This window comes from Bombina bombina, chromosome 1, assembly GCF_027579735.1.
Source record: "Bombina bombina isolate aBomBom1 chromosome 1, aBomBom1.pri, whole genome shotgun sequence".
Classification (NCBI taxonomy): Eukaryota; Metazoa; Chordata; class Amphibia; order Anura; family Bombinatoridae; genus Bombina; species Bombina bombina.
This window is the reverse complement of record NC_069499.1, coordinates 1,501,685,086-1,501,704,989: the sequence shown is the minus strand read 5'-3', so window position 1 is coordinate 1,501,704,989 and position 19,904 is coordinate 1,501,685,086. Positions and strand designations below refer to the sequence as shown.

General features: G+C 36.2%; 1 protein-coding gene across 3 annotated transcripts in view; it reads right to left on the bottom strand.

The window, feature by feature from the left end:
- Positions 1 to 19,904, bottom strand: part of PRKCA (protein kinase C alpha) — an 897,250-nt gene that overhangs the window by 110,557 nt on the left and 766,789 nt on the right. The window contains exons 9-12 of one of the 3 annotated variants that reach the window (XM_053707823.1): positions 15,437 to 15,460; positions 12,312 to 12,428; positions 4,090 to 4,230; positions 1,143 to 1,316 (exon numbers count right to left, since the gene is read on the bottom strand). In XM_053707823.1, the coding sequence (XP_053563798.1) occupies positions 1,143 to 1,316; positions 4,090 to 4,230; positions 12,312 to 12,428; positions 15,437 to 15,460 (456 nt within the window). The remainder of the gene's footprint in view (positions 1 to 1,142; positions 1,317 to 4,089; positions 4,231 to 12,311; positions 12,429 to 15,436; positions 15,461 to 19,904) is intronic. The other 2 variants (XM_053707833.1, XM_053707842.1) reach the window with 2 other exon arrangements.

The following is a 19,904-nucleotide window of genomic DNA, read 5'->3' as shown; positions in this document are numbered from 1 at the left end:
ATCACTGGCTGTGTTTAGGTTGAGAGCTGCAGTGCTCTAGAGAACAACTTTATCTGTGTGTTTAACAGTTGATGGTGTTAAAAGCTTAAGAATGCCACTATAAGTAGAGAAAAAAATGAAGTTGTCTAATGCATTAGAGTGTGTCCTTTGTTGAATAGAATCGTATTAGAAAGGATAAAGTATGAAGCAATGTTAGCACTTCCCTTCAGGTGCTCGCTGTCAGCCCTGGTTCTCCCAAACCGTGTATAGAAGCAGAAAGTGTTGAAAATGGCGGCGCTGTGTCACCTCCTGGGAACCAAGCTGCCCACGTCCTCCGAGTCCACCTTGTTGCTTTCACCTCCAAAATAAAAAGAGCTCACAATAGTGTAGCAGATATCAGACAGTGTGGTAGGCGCACAAACTGGTTATACTCACGAGAATGCAGTTAAAATAAGCCTTGTATTAAAATCATCACAAAGGTGTCTTCAGGTGAAGCTTCAGGTTTTATTTCAAATACAGCTCAATGCGTTTCGTCTAAAAGAAGCCAAATGCGTTGAGCTGTATTTGAAATAAAACCTGAAGCTGCACCTGAAAACACCTTTGTGATGATTTTAATAAAAGGCTTATTTTAACTGCATTCTCGTGAGTATAACCAGTTTGTTCTCCTACCACACTGCCTGATATCTGCTACACTATTGTGAGCTCTTTTTATTTTGGAGGTGAAAGCAACAAGGTTGACTCAGAGGACGTGGGCAGCTTGGTTCCCTGGAGGTAACACAGCGCTGCCATTTTCAACACTTTTTGTTGAATAGAATACCTAGTTGGACACTGGTGGGAGCTAGCTGGTGTTTGCACATATATGTTTCTTGTCATTGGATCACCAGATGTGTTCAGCTAGCTCCCGGTAGTGCATTTCTGTTCCCTAGTCTGCCTAGGTATACTGTTCAACATTGTAAAGTTGTTTAAAATTGTGTTCTCTATCTGAATCATCAAAGTACCTACCCTTTAATTGTTACTGTTACATACATGTAAAGTATATATACTTTAGTTATATAAAATATACTTTTTATTATTGTCTATAAGATTTTTATATTCTTTGTACTCCTGATTTAACTACATAGCAAATACCTAATTAAAATGATTATACCTAAAAACACACTTACGACTGTCTGGAAACATGAATGCAGCTGTGTTAAAAATGGTGGCTTATCCTGAAGCGCCAAAACCCTCTTCTCCACCATTGTACATTCAACGTCATCATCTTGGATTACCACGTCCTTCTTTAGGATCTTGATGGCAAACAGTTCTTCAGCCCCTTTCCGTTCTGCCAACATGACCTGAAAACACGGTATATCATTTTATAACAATGACGCTAAATATAATCTCCGTTTATGTAAACAACTTCTTTACCACCGAACCAGTTTTATTGGTTTTCCCTTAGTAATGAACTCGGCCACTATTTTTCACAACTCAGCTATAATTAGAAAGAGTATAAGTAAATCTGACAGTGACGTGACCCATAGCAGACTGTACTTTAGTTTCAAGTCCAACATTAAATATCCTGTCGTATTAATTTTCTTACTATCAATTTGGATGTCTAGTTGGTATTTTTATAGCTGTTAAAAATAGATTTCTCATTATTTAAATGCAAAAGAAATTAATTTTTAAATGTAATTTAATTTACTCAATTAAATCAATTCATTTAATTTCTTATTATCTATCTATATCTATCTATCTATCTAGGATCCAGCACTCACTTGCCGAGTACAACTACCGGGGTGCACTTCAAAAGTATTGCATACAAAAAATTGGAAATCAGGAAGGCACTCTCCGTAATAACTTTAATAAAGCGGTAAACATTTTCGGGGTCTCCCCCGTCCTCAGACCAACAAAGAATACATAAACACTCATATATACAGAACCCTTCACCGTGTACTTCTAAACAGCTGGGTTCCTGCACGTTCGAATAGCGCAACTACGCATGCGCTAGGTCGTTAAGGAGCACCAGTAAGGACAAAAACTAAAAGCAATCAAAAAATCATTGTGAAAATGGTTGTCACGTAAACTACATGCATAGCAACAGAAGTTAGACAGAAAAACACTCGTTATTCAATGTTCTTTTACCCATCCCATCAAATGGAGGTGATAGAGTCAAACGTCTATTGCAAAAAGAGTCCAAGTGAATTTTTAATTTGGATACCATGCATCCAAAGGGACTGAACATGTCTCTTGACTGCCAGTGCTTTTTGTAGTGGCCGGATGAAAATTGCCTTCCTTATGGGAACTTTGATCAGGTTTAGTGTTAAGTAACAATATCCCATAATATTAAGGTGTATGTATTTCTTTTGTTATAGGGGTTTGTTAATATAACGTGCCTGCTTGTAATACGATATGCGGGTATGTGACCATGTATGCAACACTGTAATACAATAGATAGCGATAAGTATTAAGCATATCCCACTATGGTTTGTAGTTTCATTTAATCATTGGGTATAGCTGACTGTATAGATTTGGACAAGGTAGTAGACTAGGTCTATCAGGCAGTAACTACTAAGACGGTCTGTTTAGTATATAATATGTTTTTTGAACATGTGCTGCTGAAAACCTTCAAAAAATTATTAAGATGTTGGGACTTTATTTGCTTCATGCCCATATTATTTTCTAGTTTGTAAAATAACATTGAATAACGAGTGTTTTTCTGTCTAACTTCTGTTGCTATGCATGTAGTTTACGTGACAACCATTTTCACAATGATTTTTTAATTGCTTTTAGTTTTTGTCCTTACTGGTGCTCCTTAACGACCTAGCGCATGCGCAGTTGCGCTATTCAAACGTGCAGGAGCCCAGCTGTACACGGTGGAGGGTTCTGTATATATGGGTGAGTGTTTATGTATTCTTTGTTGGTCTGAGGAGGGGGGAGACCCCAAAAACGTTTACCGCTTTATTAAAGTGAACATTTATTATGGAGAGTGCCTTCCTGATTTCCAATATATATATATATATATATATATATATATACACACACACACACATACATACACATACCAGGATAGTCTTTATTTGATCCTCCTGCATGCAATATATATTAAAGTGACAGTAACGTCAAAAATAAATGTTCATGATTCCGATAGAAAATGCAATTTTAAACACCTTTCCAATTTACTTGTATTATCAAATTGGCTTTGATCACTTGGTATCCTTTGTTGAAGAGAGAAGCTAGGTAAGCTGATAGGGGCTTAGGAGCTTGCATATATCTTAAGTATTCTAAGACATTGGTGGAAACACTGTTACCAGATCGCTAATGACAAGTGCACATTTATGAGCTCTCATAGGATTACTCTTTAACAAAGGATACCAGGAGAACTAAGCAAAATTAATAACGAAGTAAATAAGAAAGTTGCTTAAAATGTCATGCTCTATTCAATCAATTTAAGTTTAATTTGACTTTACTGTCCACAAATCCTGTTTGCTCCGGTCTCCTAATGTGCTGGATTATTTTATATACATTTATACACATCTTGAAAAGCCATCTGCCAAGCTTCTAATTTTTCATGCAATTAGTCGTGCAAGAATCCTTATAGGGACATGATCATTTCTGTAGCTCCCCCAGAATCAGGGATGTATTCCCCATGTACTCCAGATACGTACTTGGTTTAAGCTCATATGACAACAGAACATCTGCTAATGCGACTGCATGAAGAGCTGTTCTACATCAATGATTATGGATATTGGTTGTTTATCCCAGTACAACTTTTCTTATGATCAAAGAAAATGTTAGTCTTAATTTATGACATGAAAGTCAAAACTAGATTTTTATGGAACAAAAGTAATCCTTAAAAGACTTTTCAATTGACTTCCTTCGCTGAAAAGCAAACATATGTAGGTTTAGGCGCAGCAATGCACTACTGGGTCCTAGCTGGTGATTGGTGGCTATGCACATATGCCTCTTGACATTGGCTCACCAGATGCTAGCGCCAAATAATACATTGCTGCTCTTTTCTATTGTGTATAAAGAAACAACATCAATGGGTCATTGTAAATTGAGGTTATAGACATATATGGCCACTGCTGAACCTTTATACATCTCCTATTTAATTAGAATACTACTTACCTTCCCAAAGCTTCCTTTTCCAAGCACCATCAAGAAGATGAAGTCTGTTAATTGCACGCTGTCAATGTTATTGGAGGGAACATACGGTTTCCTTTCGGCTGAGCCTATTACTTTGTTTCCAGCTGGGCCAAGTCTCGCTTTCTAAAACAGAGTTCAAACAAACTTGAGAGAAGCCCTATGGGTAAAAAACATACCCCGCTGCTGCTCCAGATCACATAAGGCACAGAAACTTACTGTAAACTCCATAAGCAGGCAGAATATTGATTCATCACGCAGATATTCAATTAGTAAGTAGTGATATAAGCAAATGGTTTACAAATGATCAATATTCGCAACATTTTATGCCCCTGGACGCCTGCAAGAACTCCAATGTATTGCTGGCTTTTAAGGGGTTAAAAACATTCAGACTGCAAAGGTTCCAAAGCAGAAATCTGTATTAACAGAAGCCAATCATATTCAAGGTAATTAGTGCAAATAAGCAGCACTGCATATTTTATTATAAAACCGCCATTCCTTGTGTCACAACAACGTGCAAACTGAGCGCTACTGGACTCCAGTTATATTTTCTTGAGTAGGAATATAGAACACCGAGTTCTCTGCCTCAATTAAAGACAGCATGTTGTGATCACTAATGGGTTTTCAGCATAAACACATAGGTAGCTGTCTAGAAATCTTATATTTACATTGCAGCACAGGCAGACACCTTCCTTAGTTTGGCAAATTTTCATTTCTCCTAAAAGTGCAGAAAACCTAGTACAAGTTTTTAGGTAAACTGGTAGAAAGCAAAATAAGGGAGCAGTACTTGCCAGGAACGTATTTTGGCCTAGGCAAACAAGGCACTTGCCTAGGGCAGCACTTTTTGAGTCTCACTACACACACACACTACACCAAATCACACTGCACGCACACACAGGCACACTTGAACATAAACATTTACTTTTGAAATGCTATGGGGGGAAAAAAAGATAATCTAACACCCTCACCAACAAATATTATGGCCAAAAAAGGCCTAAAACCTTGCTGGGGGGCAGCAGAGTTTTGAGTGCCTAGGGCAGCACAAAACCTAAATACTCCACTGGTACTTGCTAAAACACAAATACATGCAGCACAGTAAGTAAAACTACATTCATGCAGAAAAATACATTTGCAATGTTTCTAACAAGTCTGAGTAAAGGAGTGCGTAGTTTTCCCTATCCTAGCGGCTTCTACAAGTATTTTGTAGTTGAGATTTCCCTCATAAAGGGTTAAATCACATGCTAGGGGATTGTTGCTGTAATTCCTCATTACTATGGAAAAGTAGACTAAGGGATGAGCAAACCGCACAGCTTACTGGACTATCTGCCACTTAATGCTGAATGCTGCCTCTGGGAAATATGCTCTTGTAAATGACAAGTAGAGTAATAATTGTGCATTGCTTAATTACATAAAGAAATGTCCCACCTCAGGCATTCTAGCACTGAATAACAGTTCTGCTTGTATTGCCACTGTAATTAATATGTGGGATTATGAATCACAGCAGCCAGCGTGTTCCTACTGCAAATGGCTACGTGACGACATTTGTTTCACCGTTTGCTACACAAAGCTCTGAAACAACATTGCTAACTGCTGGATACAATGTAACTGCACAGGATGCAGCATTTATATTACAGATAATAAAATAAACTATCATTTTGCAAGGAAAAAAAAAAAACATTTCCTTCTAGGGAAAATAAGGGACAGATATTAACAAAACACAAATAAACAATAACTAATATGACATTGCCAGTCTTAAAAAGTGCACTCACTTTAACAGTACACACCCATCGGGGTACTAAGCCAATGAAAATAGGTAATTCAAAGTGCAAAAAAGCACAGCTGGTCCTATTTATGTCTATAACCATTGAAAAAGGTGACATTATGGACACCGAAACGCCTGGATTTGATACTATGGATTTTAATTAAAGGCAATAAAGATGATTTTTACTTTTGCTAAAAAAACAGTGATTGTGAGTGCTCTGCTTTTTTGCACTTTGAACATTATATATCTATCTGCCTATCTATCTGTCTGTCTATCTGTCAGTCTGTCTGCCTATCTGTCTGTCAGTCAGTCTGCCTATCTATCTGCCTGCCTATCTATCTGTCAGTCTGTCTGCCTATCTGTCTGTCTATCTATCTATCTATCTATCTATCTATCTATCTATCTATCTATCTATCTATCTATCTATCTATCTATCTATCTATCTATCTGTCTGTCAGTCTGTCTATCTATCTATCTGCCTGCCTATCTGTCTGTCTATCTGTCTGTCTATCTGCCTATCTATCTGCCTGCCTATCTGTCTGCTTATCTATCTGTCTGCCTATCTGTCAGTCTGTCTGCCTGCCTATCTATCTGTCAGTCGGTCAGCCTATCTGCCTGCCTATCTGCCTGCCTATCTATCTGTCTGTCTGTCTGCCTATCTATCTATCTATCTATCTGTCTGCCTATCTATCTGTCTGCCTATCTATCTGTCTGCCTATCTATCTGTCTGCCTATCTATCTGTCTGCCTATCTATCTGTCTGCCTATCTATCTGTCTGCCTATCTATCTGTCTGCCTATCTATCTGTCTGCCTGCCTATCTATCCGTCTATCTATCTATCTATCTATCTATCTATCTATCTATCTATCTATCTGTCAGTCTGCCTATCTATCTGTCTGCCTATCTATCTGTCTGCCTATCTATCTGTCTGCCTATCTATCTGTCTGCCTATCTGTCTGCCTATATATCTGCCTGCCTATCTATCTGTCTGCCTATCTATCTGTCAGTCTGTCTGCCTGCCTATCTATCTGTCAGTCAGTCTGCCTATCTGTCTACCTATCTATCTGCCTATCTATCTACACATATACATTGAGAAGCTTTGTATTTTTAATAGCTTACAATTGATGGAGTGCACCCACATAGAAAGGCACTTGCAGGGACCTTTACGCCTGCCCCTAGAGATCATTTTTTTTTTCTCTTTCAAAAACTAAGCAACTGAGATACATATAGCCTTGTTTCAATGGAGGTAGAAATGTAAGGTTCCCTTCCCTACACTAAAAAGTTATTTGGTTCAGATACACAATTAAACAACTTTCCAATTTGCTTTGTTTCCTTGGTATCCGGTGTTGAAAATGAGCTCAGGAGCGTGCGCCATATGGCTGCAGTGTTTGCAACAATTGTTAAATACAATGTTACAAAGCAGTGCTGCCATAGAGTTGTGAAGACACATGGACATGCCTGCGCTCATTGGAGCCTACATAGATTTACTCTTCAACAAAGGATGATAAGAAAATGAAGCAAATTTGATAACAGGTGTAAATTGGAAAGTTGTTTAAAATGACAAGTTGTAGCTGAATCATGAAAAAAATTTTTTACACTACTGTCCCTTTAAACTTAGGGATCCCATTTAGGAGCAAAATAAACAACTATACCTTCTTTCTATCTGTACCAGGCTGGCAAATGGCTCACAAGAACCCTGTACAGATTATTAAAGGGATATAAAACCCAAAATACTTCTATTATCAAATTTTCTTCATTCTCTTGGTATCTTTTTAGCATCGATTCCCCCTATCTTTTCCAGATTTATTAGGTGTCTTTGCCATTAAAGGGACAGAAAAATCTAAATTAAACTTATATGGATTAGATGGAGAATGATATTTTAAACAACTTTCCAATTTACTTCTATTTTCAATTTAGCTTAGTTCTCGTAGTATCCTTTGTTAAAAGGATATGAAACACAATTTTTTTAATGGTGAGCTCTGTCTGAATCACAAAATAACATTTTTTGGTTTCATATCCCTTTAAAGAGTACTTTTAGGTGTGTCCAGTAGTGTGCATGTGTCCATAGCCATCCGGCATCAATATTTGCAAAAATGTTTATAGAAATGTTATACATTGTTGCAAGCAAAGCACTGCTGTCATTGAGTGCAAAAGACACGTGAATGCTCCTAAGCCTATCAGCCTACCAAGGCTTAGTCTTCAACAGATTATACCAAGAGAAAAAAGCTAATTTGATAGAGCAAATTATAAAGTTGTTTAGAATTGCACGCCCTATGAATTATTTTATAATGTGTAATTTACTATACCTTTAAGATCTACAGTTGCATGAAGTACCTAATACATAGTAGCTTACCCACTAAAGAGAACCCGTAAAACAACAATTACACCCACAATACTTACTCTATTGTGTCCTTTGTTGAAAAGCATACCTAGGTAGACTCGGTAACAGCAATGCCCTAGTGGGAGTTAGCTGCTGATTGGTGAATGCACATATATGTCTGTCATTGGTTTACTTGAAGTGTTCAGCTAACTCAAAGTAGTGCATTATTATTAAGTAGTAAATATTATTTTTAAAAGACCAATACAAAATGTAAAACTTATGTCTATTTCCACTTTCACTGCATCATGTGACAGCCATCAGCCAATCACAAATGCTCAGTAGGAGCTGGTGACTCAAAAAGTGTAAATATAAAAAGACTGCACATTTTGTTAATGGAAGTAAATTGGAAAGTTGTTTAAAATTGCTGCTCTGATTCATAAAAGTTTAATTTTTACTTGAGCGTCCCTTTAATTTGTTTATTTACAGAAATCTAGGTAAATATAATTATGGGAACACTTCCCATCAACAATATGCTTTAAATAAATAAATAAAAAATCTAGGCTCTAATAAATTAGAAATTCTCTAGTACAAAAAAATACGAAATAGCCAATTAGCTAGAGAACGCTCACCTCTGCATAAATGGCTTACACTTAATTTTTTAGCACAAGCCCTAAAGCTATTTTGATACTTTATGGCTCTGCTAACAAAATGATGACTGAATAAGATCATAACTTCATTTTTCCCTGTAAAATCTCTTCTATTAAGTAGCTCTCTAGAGGTATTGGGACATACAAGCCTTCAAGTCTAATATTTAACTGGAAGCAGCCTTAAAAATATAGCTTATTAAAATACCCAGCCGCCTAGTCAGAAGGTGAGATTTAGCAGCTGTAATATTTATGTGCAACTAGACGTGGCAAGAGTAGGGAACCAAAGCGTATGGGTCCTATAATGTGAGACACCTGAGAAAACAATGGAAACATTTATCTGTATAGTCTTCCATATAGGGTTGCCACCTCGGCTATGCTTTCCTGGACACTTATAAGTTATACATGTTGCAGGGTGTGCAGAGAGGAACATGAACACTGTTGTTCAGTGTCACTATTTGTGTGCTGTCCAGGGTAGAAATTCCTGTTCCTCTCTGCACACCCAGCAGCATGTATAACTCATAAGTGTCCAGGAAAACATAGCCGAGATGGCAACCATAATTTCATAGCCGTTTTTGTAAAGGAGGCTTTAAAACACATCTGTTGTTTCATGGGGCAATACAGTTTTTTATCTGTGTTTACTTTTTGGCTACAATGCTTTTCTAGTTGATGGGCATAACGATTTTTATGCTTATATAAAGCATAATTTATCTGATTCAGAAAGAACATGAAATGTTAAATATCCATTTTACTCATATCAAAAATTTGCTTCATTCTCTTGGTATTCTTTGCTGAAGGCGCAGCAATGAGCTACTGAGAGCTAGCTGAACACATCAGGTGAGCCAATGACAAGAAGCATATATGTACAGCCACTTATCAGTAGCTAGCTCTCAGTAGTGCATTGCTGCTCTGGAGCCTACCTAAGTATGCTTTTCAACAATGGATAACAAGATAATGAAGCAAATTGGAAATGTGTTTACAATTGCATCCTCCATCTGAATCATGAGAGTTTAATTTGGACTTTACTGTCCCTTTAATGCTTAAAGGATTACTTCCTGTTATAATTTTTAAGCTAAACAACTAACATATTAAAGTTAATAAACATTAATTAAAACCTACTGACCTATATTTTCTCCATAACGAAGTTTCATAACTTATCTAAAAGTTATATCTTTTATTCGCCGATGATGTCATGTTATCCTGCCCACTATTTTCAGCACTGCATGTTCAAAATACTTAAACCAATAACTTTGTGTTTAAAGCGCCATTTTGAAACCTAGGTATTGTAAACGGATTGGTACAGAGCAAAGGATACCCACGGAGTGGGTTTGGAAAACAATAAAATTTGCAGACAAGATTTCTGATATACGGTAGAGATATGTTAATGAAATGCTATTGATAAAAAGCGTATTTGGGGTAGTTAGTTAGTAACAGGCATAGAAAATATTTACTTACACAGTGGCCCTTTAATTCCCTTGATATCCTTTGCTGAAGGAGCAGTAGTGCACTACTGGCAGCTGGCTGAGCACATCTAGTGAGCCAATCACAAGAGACAAATGTGTGCAGCCACCAATAAGCAGCAGCTCCCATTAGTGTAAGATATGTACATATTCTTTTTCAACATTGGATACCAAGAGAACAAAGCATATTTAAAAAAATAGAAGTACATTTAAAAGTGTCTTATAAAAGCAAGCTCTATCTGAATCAGGCAAATTTAATTCATACTTTCTTATAAATGTAAAGTATTGATTTTAAATTGTGGCAATAAAAGTAAACACTACCATATGGGCTTCAGACTTTAGTGAGTAAATATATTCACAGGTCTGTCAATGTGATCAACTTGTAATAAACTAAACACTCAAATTCAATGACCTACAGGTGCGTTCTAGGGTCCTACAGACAACGCTTGTCCAGAGACACAAACCATAAAAACGTCAGACTGAAGAAACAAGAACACAGAAGGCGCCAAGATTATCAAAAGTAGACTACGTGGTGCTGTCTGATCTACGTGTGCAGAAAGTTATAATGCACTTGTGCCCAATCATATAATGGTAGAAAAGGACAGTTTTCTATTTAAAGGGAGAGTAAAAGATACTTCTCTTCTCTAATTCGCATTGTTCTTCTTGTATCCTTTGTTGCATCCTCACTGAAGGATTTCAAGAGAACTAAGCAAATTTGATAACAAAAGTAAAGTGAAAAGTTGTTCAAAACCGATCTTGAAAGAGTAATGTTGGGTTTCATGCCCCTTTATGGCAGAAATTGTGGTGTAAAACAGACTTGTGCAAATTACACATATGCATTTGTGCAGCCTTCTGGGCATAGATCCTGTGAAGCTTCAAAAATAAATACATAAATAAATCAAATCTGACGGGACCATTACAGAAAAGCGGAATATTTAAATCCTGTCTGCTACTATTTGATTAATATCCCTGGAGTGAAACACTATGCAGCAACACATGCACCCTTTAGCAAATAGTTTTAAAAATGAATATATGACAGTGACAGGATATTTCGCCTTTATGGAGGGAACAAATGGGCATCGCTGCAGTGGGTAGCGTTGATCCAGTGGCACAATAAACCGTCCAAGTTTTTTTTTTTCTAAATGGGATCTGGTATTCCTTAAATTAACCTAAATATCCTTATGGGTTTGTGCTTCATTGAGTCAAGTAGAACTGGCATTTTTATAGTATTGTTCTTGTAGGATTGAAAGAGTGATAAATTACCGGTAACTAATCACATGCATGATACCCAGAATGTGAGTGTGCTCCGTTTATGTGCTAGAAAGAGACTCAATCAATGTTTGTTTTTCCAAGATGAGCATCTGACACTTAAAAGGACATTAAACACTTTGAGATGGTAATATAAAGTGATAAATAAATATATATATATAAAGAATATGTACATTATTTATTTTGTCCCCTTTTCCTGTAAGTCCATTCTGAAATTGTGAACTTTTCAGTTCCTATTAGAAATGGAAGTGCAGATCACTGTTATATTCCACACAGCCATTGGCTGCACACTCTAGTGACCTATTTATAACTCCCCCTAATTGACCACAGCAGAGAAGGTAAGCTAAGTTACAACATGGCAGCTCCCATTGTTTTATAGACACCAAAACTTTACACTTGTTTTGTCAATATTTAAACAGCTAATGAAAAAACACATCTACATGTTATTCTGAGACTAATATTTTCTTTGACTGCATCATTCTATTTAGCATTTCTTTAGTGTTTAATGTCCCTTTAAGATCTCTAGCACTTTACGTAACAATGTAATATGGTTTAAAATGAAAAATGATCTGAGAGACTAGAAACACGTCACAGCTCCAGGTTAGCAGCGTGTCACATATCCATTTGCCAATTCGTTATTATAACACGTCGCACATCCAACTGTCAATTTCATATTGTAACATGCAAAAAAACCATATTAATGATAGGCTTTTATTAATGATTAAGTGTCAGGCATAAATCAAGACACTTTACTGTGCACTGTGTGGCTGGGAGCGGACATGGAGGTTTGGGCCGGTATTCGCTTGGCGTTTTCTGCACAGTCTTTGACAACTGTTCATGCTTCTGACTACAGCAGCAATTTTTTGCTTGCTACAAAACAAAAACACATTAATAGCATGAGATGAACTGCAGGGGACATTAAGAAAATAGGAAAGACAAAAAACATTGGCTTATTTACCATGCATAACCATTATATCTGGCAGCTGCATCATCCAAGGTGTTGTAACATTATCTGGCAACCAAGGGGTTAAAATGATAGTTACTAAAGAAAAAGGATTACTCAGTGTGTGTTATACACATGCAGGCTTTGTACATGCAGAATATTGTGAGAAAACAGTGGAAAAAAATGTACCAAGAACTCAAAATATACCAAACAAATCCCTATCTCATAAATAATGATCTTGCAGAATTATATAGGGGGTACAAGTCAAAGTCATTAAAGTTTATAACAAAATTGTTATTGTTTAAAAAGATAGAGAACACCTTTATTACCCATTCCCCAGCTTTGCACAACCAACATTGTTATAATAATATACTTTATAACCTTTAAACCTCTATGTCTGCCTGTTTCTAAGCCACTATAGACAGCCTCTTATCACATGCTTTTTTATTTGCTTTTCACAACAGGAGACTGCTAGTTCATGTGGGCCATATAGATAACATTGTGCTCACGACCGTGGGTTGTGGCAGACACTGCACTAATTGGATAAAATAGATAATAAAAAGTCATGTGATCAGGGGGCTGTCAGAAAAGGCTTAGATACAAGTAAATCACAGAGGTAAAAAGTACATTAAAGGGACAGTCAAGTCCAAAAAAATCTTTCATGATTTAAATAGGGAATGTAATTTTTAACAACTTTACAATTTACTTTTATCACCAATTTTGCTTTGTTCTCTTGGTATTCTTAGTTGAAAGTTAATTCTAGGAGGTTCATATGCTAATTTCTTAGACCTTGAAGACTGCCCCTAATCTGAATGCATTTTGACCACTAGATGGCATTAGTTCATGCGTTTCATATGGATAACACTGAGCCCATGCACGTGAAGTTACCCTGGAGTGAGCACTGATTGGCTAAAAAGCAAGTCTGTTAAAAGAACGGAAATAAGGGGGCAGTCTGCAGAGGCTTAGATATAAGGTAATTACAGAGGTAAAAAAGGGATTTATATAACTGTGTTGGTTATGCAAAACTGGGGAATGGATAATAAAGGGATTATCTTTCTTTTTAAACAATAACATTTTTGGAGTGGAGTAGACTGTCCCTTTAAAGGGATATGAAACCCATTTTAAAGTGATATGAAACCCATTTTTTTTTCTTTCATGATTCAGATAGAACATGCAATTTTAAGAAACTTTGAAATGTACTCCTATTAAATTTTCTTTGTTCTCTGGGTATCTTTATTTTTAAGAGCAGGAATGTAAGCTTAGGAGCCAGACCATTTTTGGTTCAGAACCCTGGGTAGCACTAGCTAATTGGTGGCTACATTTAGAGCCACAAAAAATAGGCCAGCTCCCAAGCTTACATTCCTGCTTTTCAAATAAAGATACTAAGAGAACAAATAAAAATTGATAATTGGAGTAAATTAGAAAGTTGCTTAAAACTGCATGCTCTATATGAATCATGACAGAACAAATGTGGGTTTCATATCCTTTTAAAGATGTTATAATGCGTTAAAATTTATATATGAGTGCTGAATAAGATATAAATCATACGCAGAGTAGAAAATATTTTAATATGATGGCTATATTTGTACAATTATCCTTTCTACTGTGCCTCTACAGCTGGCATCTTGTAAAACCTTGCTTTCCTTAGGTTGTTTTCGGTCTTCTGGAACTCCTGATCATGTGATAGTTGGTATAGCTACTACCTGGTACAGATTTTACAGGTGGGTGGTTTAACTTACAAAGGAGCTCAAGAACACAGGATATCACATGATGTCTGGTCTTTTACACAAGGCAACGCCAATAATTGAAACTAATTGTAATTGGGTGTGGTATAAATAGGTCCCTCTTTTACATGTTTTAATATGTTGGACGTGGGTTGAAGCTAAAGCATATGTGCACACTAGAACTGTAAATCCATCACATACCTAAAGGTATTAGTGTAGGACTCACCTGGGCCTTGACGTGTGCAGATGAACTTATATGGAATTGGCAACGTCTTTTTCATTTCAAAGTTGGGGAAAAGCATGAATGAACATATTTGCTTTTTCTTGTTTTTAAATTAAATATCTACCAATAAATGATTTGCATAATTACCTGTTAAGCACGAATTAAAATCAATTCATTCTCCAATAAAAACCTAAATTAGGAGACTTGATCCCTTTTTTAATGCAAAGAAAACCATTTCATTGCGGTCTGATTCACCTTATTAGTGGCTTCAATTTTCAATTCATTCTTTTAAACAACCTATTCAACGTGCAACAAGAAAAGCTTATATTTGTATGTTAAGTCAACACTTTACCTGTTTATAAGCAAAGCCAAAAATTATCCTGCACTCCCATTACTCTTATTTCAGCAAAGTTAATTTAAAGGGACATGAAACATTTTTTTTCTTTCATAATTCAAATAGAGCATAAAATTTGAAATAACTTTTAAATTTACTTCTATTATCAAATTTGCTTCATTCGTTTAGCCTCCTTTGTTGAAAGAGTGCCAACACACTACTGGTAGCTAACTGAACACATCAGTTGAGCCAATTACAAGTTAGTATATGTGTGCAGCCACCAATCAGCCGCTAGCTCAGATGTGCATTGCTGCTTTTGATCCTACATAGGAAAGCTTTTCAGCAAAGGATAGAAAGAGAATAAAGTAAATTAGATAAAAGAAATAAAATGGAAAATAGGTTAAAATGATATGCTCTAATTGAATCCTGAAAGAAAAAATTGTGTCATGTCCATTTAACAGGCACAAGCATTTTTCTTTTTCTTCTGTTGGAATTTTCATCACAGCAAAAGCATTCAGCAAAACTCACGGCAGTGAGAAGAAAGTATTGCGAAACAATTTGCTAGCGAGAACTTATTTCTTGTGAATTAGAAAGCATAAAAAGTGTTATTTGTAAGGTATGCAAGCCATCTTACTTCCAGTGGTATGGACGCACCTTATCCGTGGCCGGTCTTTTACCCTGAAACCATAGGGAGATAATCTTAATTTCAGATTACGCATTTACCTGAACAGTCCACCAATTCTGAAAACGTATAATGCAGCCCAGTAACCTGGAGACCAATAATGAATCGTGAGCACATCACTGAAAAAATATACAGAAACCGCATGATCTAAGCTATCACCAATAAGAAATAAATTAGACCCCCCCCCTTGAAAAAGAAACAATGACTGGATAACTTTTTATTACTGCTCATTGGCTGATAGGTGAATCAGACAGCATTAGTATAAATTACACAACTGATACTGTTGTATTAGTTTCATTTAAAATAACAAAAAGTTTGCTTCACATGTTTTCATGTTTAAAGGGAAATTGTAGTGCAAAAATTAGAGAATGTAATTTTTTCATTACTTGCCCTGGAATGCTATGTTTTGTAACCCCCCCAAGAGGTTAAACACATAGATAAAGTCCTGCTCAGGAGCTTAAGAGAACTGCTGGTCCTGAGCAGGAAACAGCTAGTGAGCCAATCGGCAGCGACAATTGCACGACTGTCAATTACCAGCTTGCTTGCAGCCTCCGAGCAAGACTTGTGTGGTGTATGTAGGGTTGCCACCTGTCCCTTAAAATACAGAACACTTATAAGTTACACATGCTGCGGGGTGTGCAGGGAGGAATATGAATAGTGTTGTCCAGAAACACAATACATGTTCCTCCCTGCACACCCTGCAGCATGTGTAACTCATAAGTGTCCAGGAAAACATGGCCGAAGTGGCAACCCTAGGTGTATGCAAATTTAAACAACCTTTCAATTTACTCCTATTATCTAATTTGCTTTGCTCTCTTGGTTATTGAAAAGCATTCCTGGTTTGGCTCAGGATCAGCAATGCACTACTGGGAGCTAGCTGCTGATTGGTGCCTGCACATACATGCTTCTTGCCATTGGCTCACCCAATGTGTTCAGCTAGCTCCCAGTAGTGTATTACTGCTCCTTCAACAAAGGATATAAAAAGAATGAAGCAAATTTGATAACAGAAGTAAAGTGGAAAGTTGTTTAAAATTGTATGCTTTATTTGAATCTTGAAAAACAAATTGTGGTTTTCATAGCAAGTTAAAGGGATACAAAACCCAAATTTGTTCTTTAACGATTCAGATAGAGCATGCAATTTTAAGCAACTTTCTAATTTACTCCTATTATCAATTTTTCTTCATTATCTTGCTATTTTATTGAAAATCTAGCAATGTAAAGCTTAGGAGCCGGCCCATTTTTGGTCCAGCACCCTGGATAGCACTTGCTGAATGGTGGGTACATTTTGCCACCAATCAGCAAGCTTAACCCAGGTTTTCAACCAAAGATGGGCCAGCTCCTAAGCTTTACATTCCTGCTTTTTAAATAAAGATAGCAAGAGAATGAAGAAAAATTGATAGTAGGAGTAAATTAGAAAGTTGCTTAAAATGGCCTGTTTTGTCTGAATCATGAAAGAAAAATATTTGGGTTCAGTGTCCTGTTAAGCTAGGGATGATTAGAAAGTGCACCCTACAGAGGTAGATTTCTAACTTCTAAGAAAAGGGCAAAAAGACCTTTTGTTATGGATTGCTACCCAACAACAAAATATTAGAATACAGATGGTTAACAAAATATAATTTAGGATATGAAAAGGTGCATCACAAACGTATAAAATCTTAAGATGTCAGGTTCAGGACCAACAAAAGTATCAAGGGAAACCTGTGATAGGTGCATAAGTGTGTGCGCTTGATTGCAAATCAGGACGGCTTAAAATAAATAAGTAAACGGAAACAATCACCAAATGGTAACTGCGCAAAGTTTTGATTTTGCAAGATAACCTCTGATACTCTGGCTGGATTTTATTCACACCTGATGCCTGGAGCCCTCACCAGCAGTACAGATGTACTTTTTAAATCTATGGCTATAACCATGTCACATGCCTCTTGTAGTACTCAATAGGATTGTACAAGCAGTGTATGCTCAGATCTGTAGTCATTATGTACTTGACACATAAATGGACATTAAACTCAAAATGGAATTCCCCATAAAGGGCTAGATTAGAAGTGGAGGGCAAACGCGATATTTGCGCTCCACTTACGGTGAGAAGAGGCGGAATGTGAACATATAAAACACTCCCTAACAAAAACAAAGCACAGCGAGTACAGTAAGATGGCAATAAACATTGCAGGTCAAAATTCAGCAATGAATGATAATGAAAATGGCTGACACGCTATATTGCTCATAAACTACACGCTTGTCCTAGGGAATAACTAGCAAATTGGCACCCCCGAAAGTAAGGTGTAGACCTTAGGCACCTGAGAGCAATAGCAGAGTATAATGTTGTATTTTAGGGGTGGAGGGGTCCAAATGCCCCCAAGCTGCCATGACAGCACTAAAGACTTCTGGGAATTCTAATTCCTCCAAGAAGGTGAAAACAAACTTCCAATGAGACAGGTAATTATGAGTGTTAAAGAGATCTCTATGCAAACACAATACAAATAGGATTTTGTCAGAAGTCCTTAAACGTGTATAAACAAGTTATATAAACATATAGAGGAGCGAGCCTCTCAGGAATAGAATAGCACTATAGGAGGAGAGGCAGAGAAAACTTAGGGACCAGTTAAAAAACAATGTGGGGCTGCACTGTGATATTTTGGACAATAAAATGAATAAAATTTACAAAAGAAATGAATTGTTTGACATCCACAGCTGTTTTCCCATTGTAAAAAAGAATTTAAAATTCAAAAAACTTTGTTTGGGCATAAAACTCAGATTTTTAAATCAATAATAAAAATCATAAAAAAAATGTAATAAAATGAATACCCATCACCTTGCACAGACTATTGTATACATACATTGCACAAGGAGACTGCCCCCCCAACAAAAAAAATAAATAAAAATAAAATAAAACACTGTTCTGTATGCCTTTAGGAACTTCACAAAGCATTTCCACAATTAAAGCAGTCGACCGCCAGCATTTTGGCACAACTGATGATACTCTGCTACCCTCTGGTGGAAAATCTGAATATTGTTAACATCATTTCATCTCAAGTCCTTCACAATTTTGTTTTTGTAGAACATTAACATTTAGGTTTCTACAACCGAAATACATATTTTATCTCCCTAAAAAAATAACACTTATAAAAGAATGATTTTACTTTTGATAGGTATAAAGGAGTTCTGCTGGAATTCTTCTGCTGTACACACACTAACAAACCAAAGATGGGTTTATCTTTCTTTTCAAATGTGTTCCACCGTACTTCACTTCTAATAGTTACAGGGGTATTAAAGTCAATTAAATCCTGCTGTATAATGGTTTAATTAAAGGGACATTCCAGACAAAATTGGAATCCACATGGATGTATTTCAGTTTTGAACAGAAGTATATTTGCTATATACATGTATTAGCAAAAAATGCCTCTAATAAAAGCTTTAGCTGTTTCAAGAGTATTTACGTATGCACCGTGCACCAGAATTTGAAACACAGCACTTGCACAGAGAACCTAAGCTGCTCTGCTTGTCCTATCTGAAAATGACTCCGTTTTGTTCATTGTTGACATGATACACGCCCCACTGGCACTCTGTGCAACTGCAGTTTTTAAAATGCTGGTGCACTGAGAATACCTAGCTATGCTTTACATGCACGTGCAGAGAAACAAAATAGCACTAAAACAGTGATTATTTTTACTAGAAGCATTTTTGCAAATACATGTATATTGTAAATATGTTTCTATTCAAAGATGTAATTCATCTATGTGCATTTATATTTTGCCCGGAATGCCCCTTTAATGGTAAAATTAAATACAAAGAATTATACAACTGTTACTCTCAGAATCTAACCAGGTGTAAGTGAGAGAGAGCAGACTTTACTCTACACACAAGTCTCTGACTTTACATTTAAATCAGCAGTTCTAGTTTTTCACAATATCAATTAAATGTCAGCTTTGAATACAAAATTACTGAAATATAGAACCAGAAAAACACACACATTGTAAAGTGTAGCAAATACTGCAGTACATGCCGTCCATATATACTCACATTCCGTATCTGTGCGTATGAAAAACAATGTAAAGAGTATATATGTCTTACTGTATGTATCTATAATGATACATAACATGGGTGAGGACAAGCACCCATGCATTAAAAAAAAATGTCTCCCAAATGAAATATGTCTGATCATTCATTGAAAGAGATAATTGAAGAGAGTAGTGAATTGAAGATGCACTATTGTACTTATGCGGAACAATAATTTAATATCTTTCCTGTGTTTTGTTAAGAACTACAATAATTGAAATAAATTATATATATATATATATATATATATATATATATATATACACACACAACTAAATAAATAACTTTTAAAATGAAGGAACATTTGAAAAGATCTGTACCTTTAGGGACACTGAACTCAATTATTTGCCATCATCTATATGAAATAACTTTTTTTTTGTAAAGCAA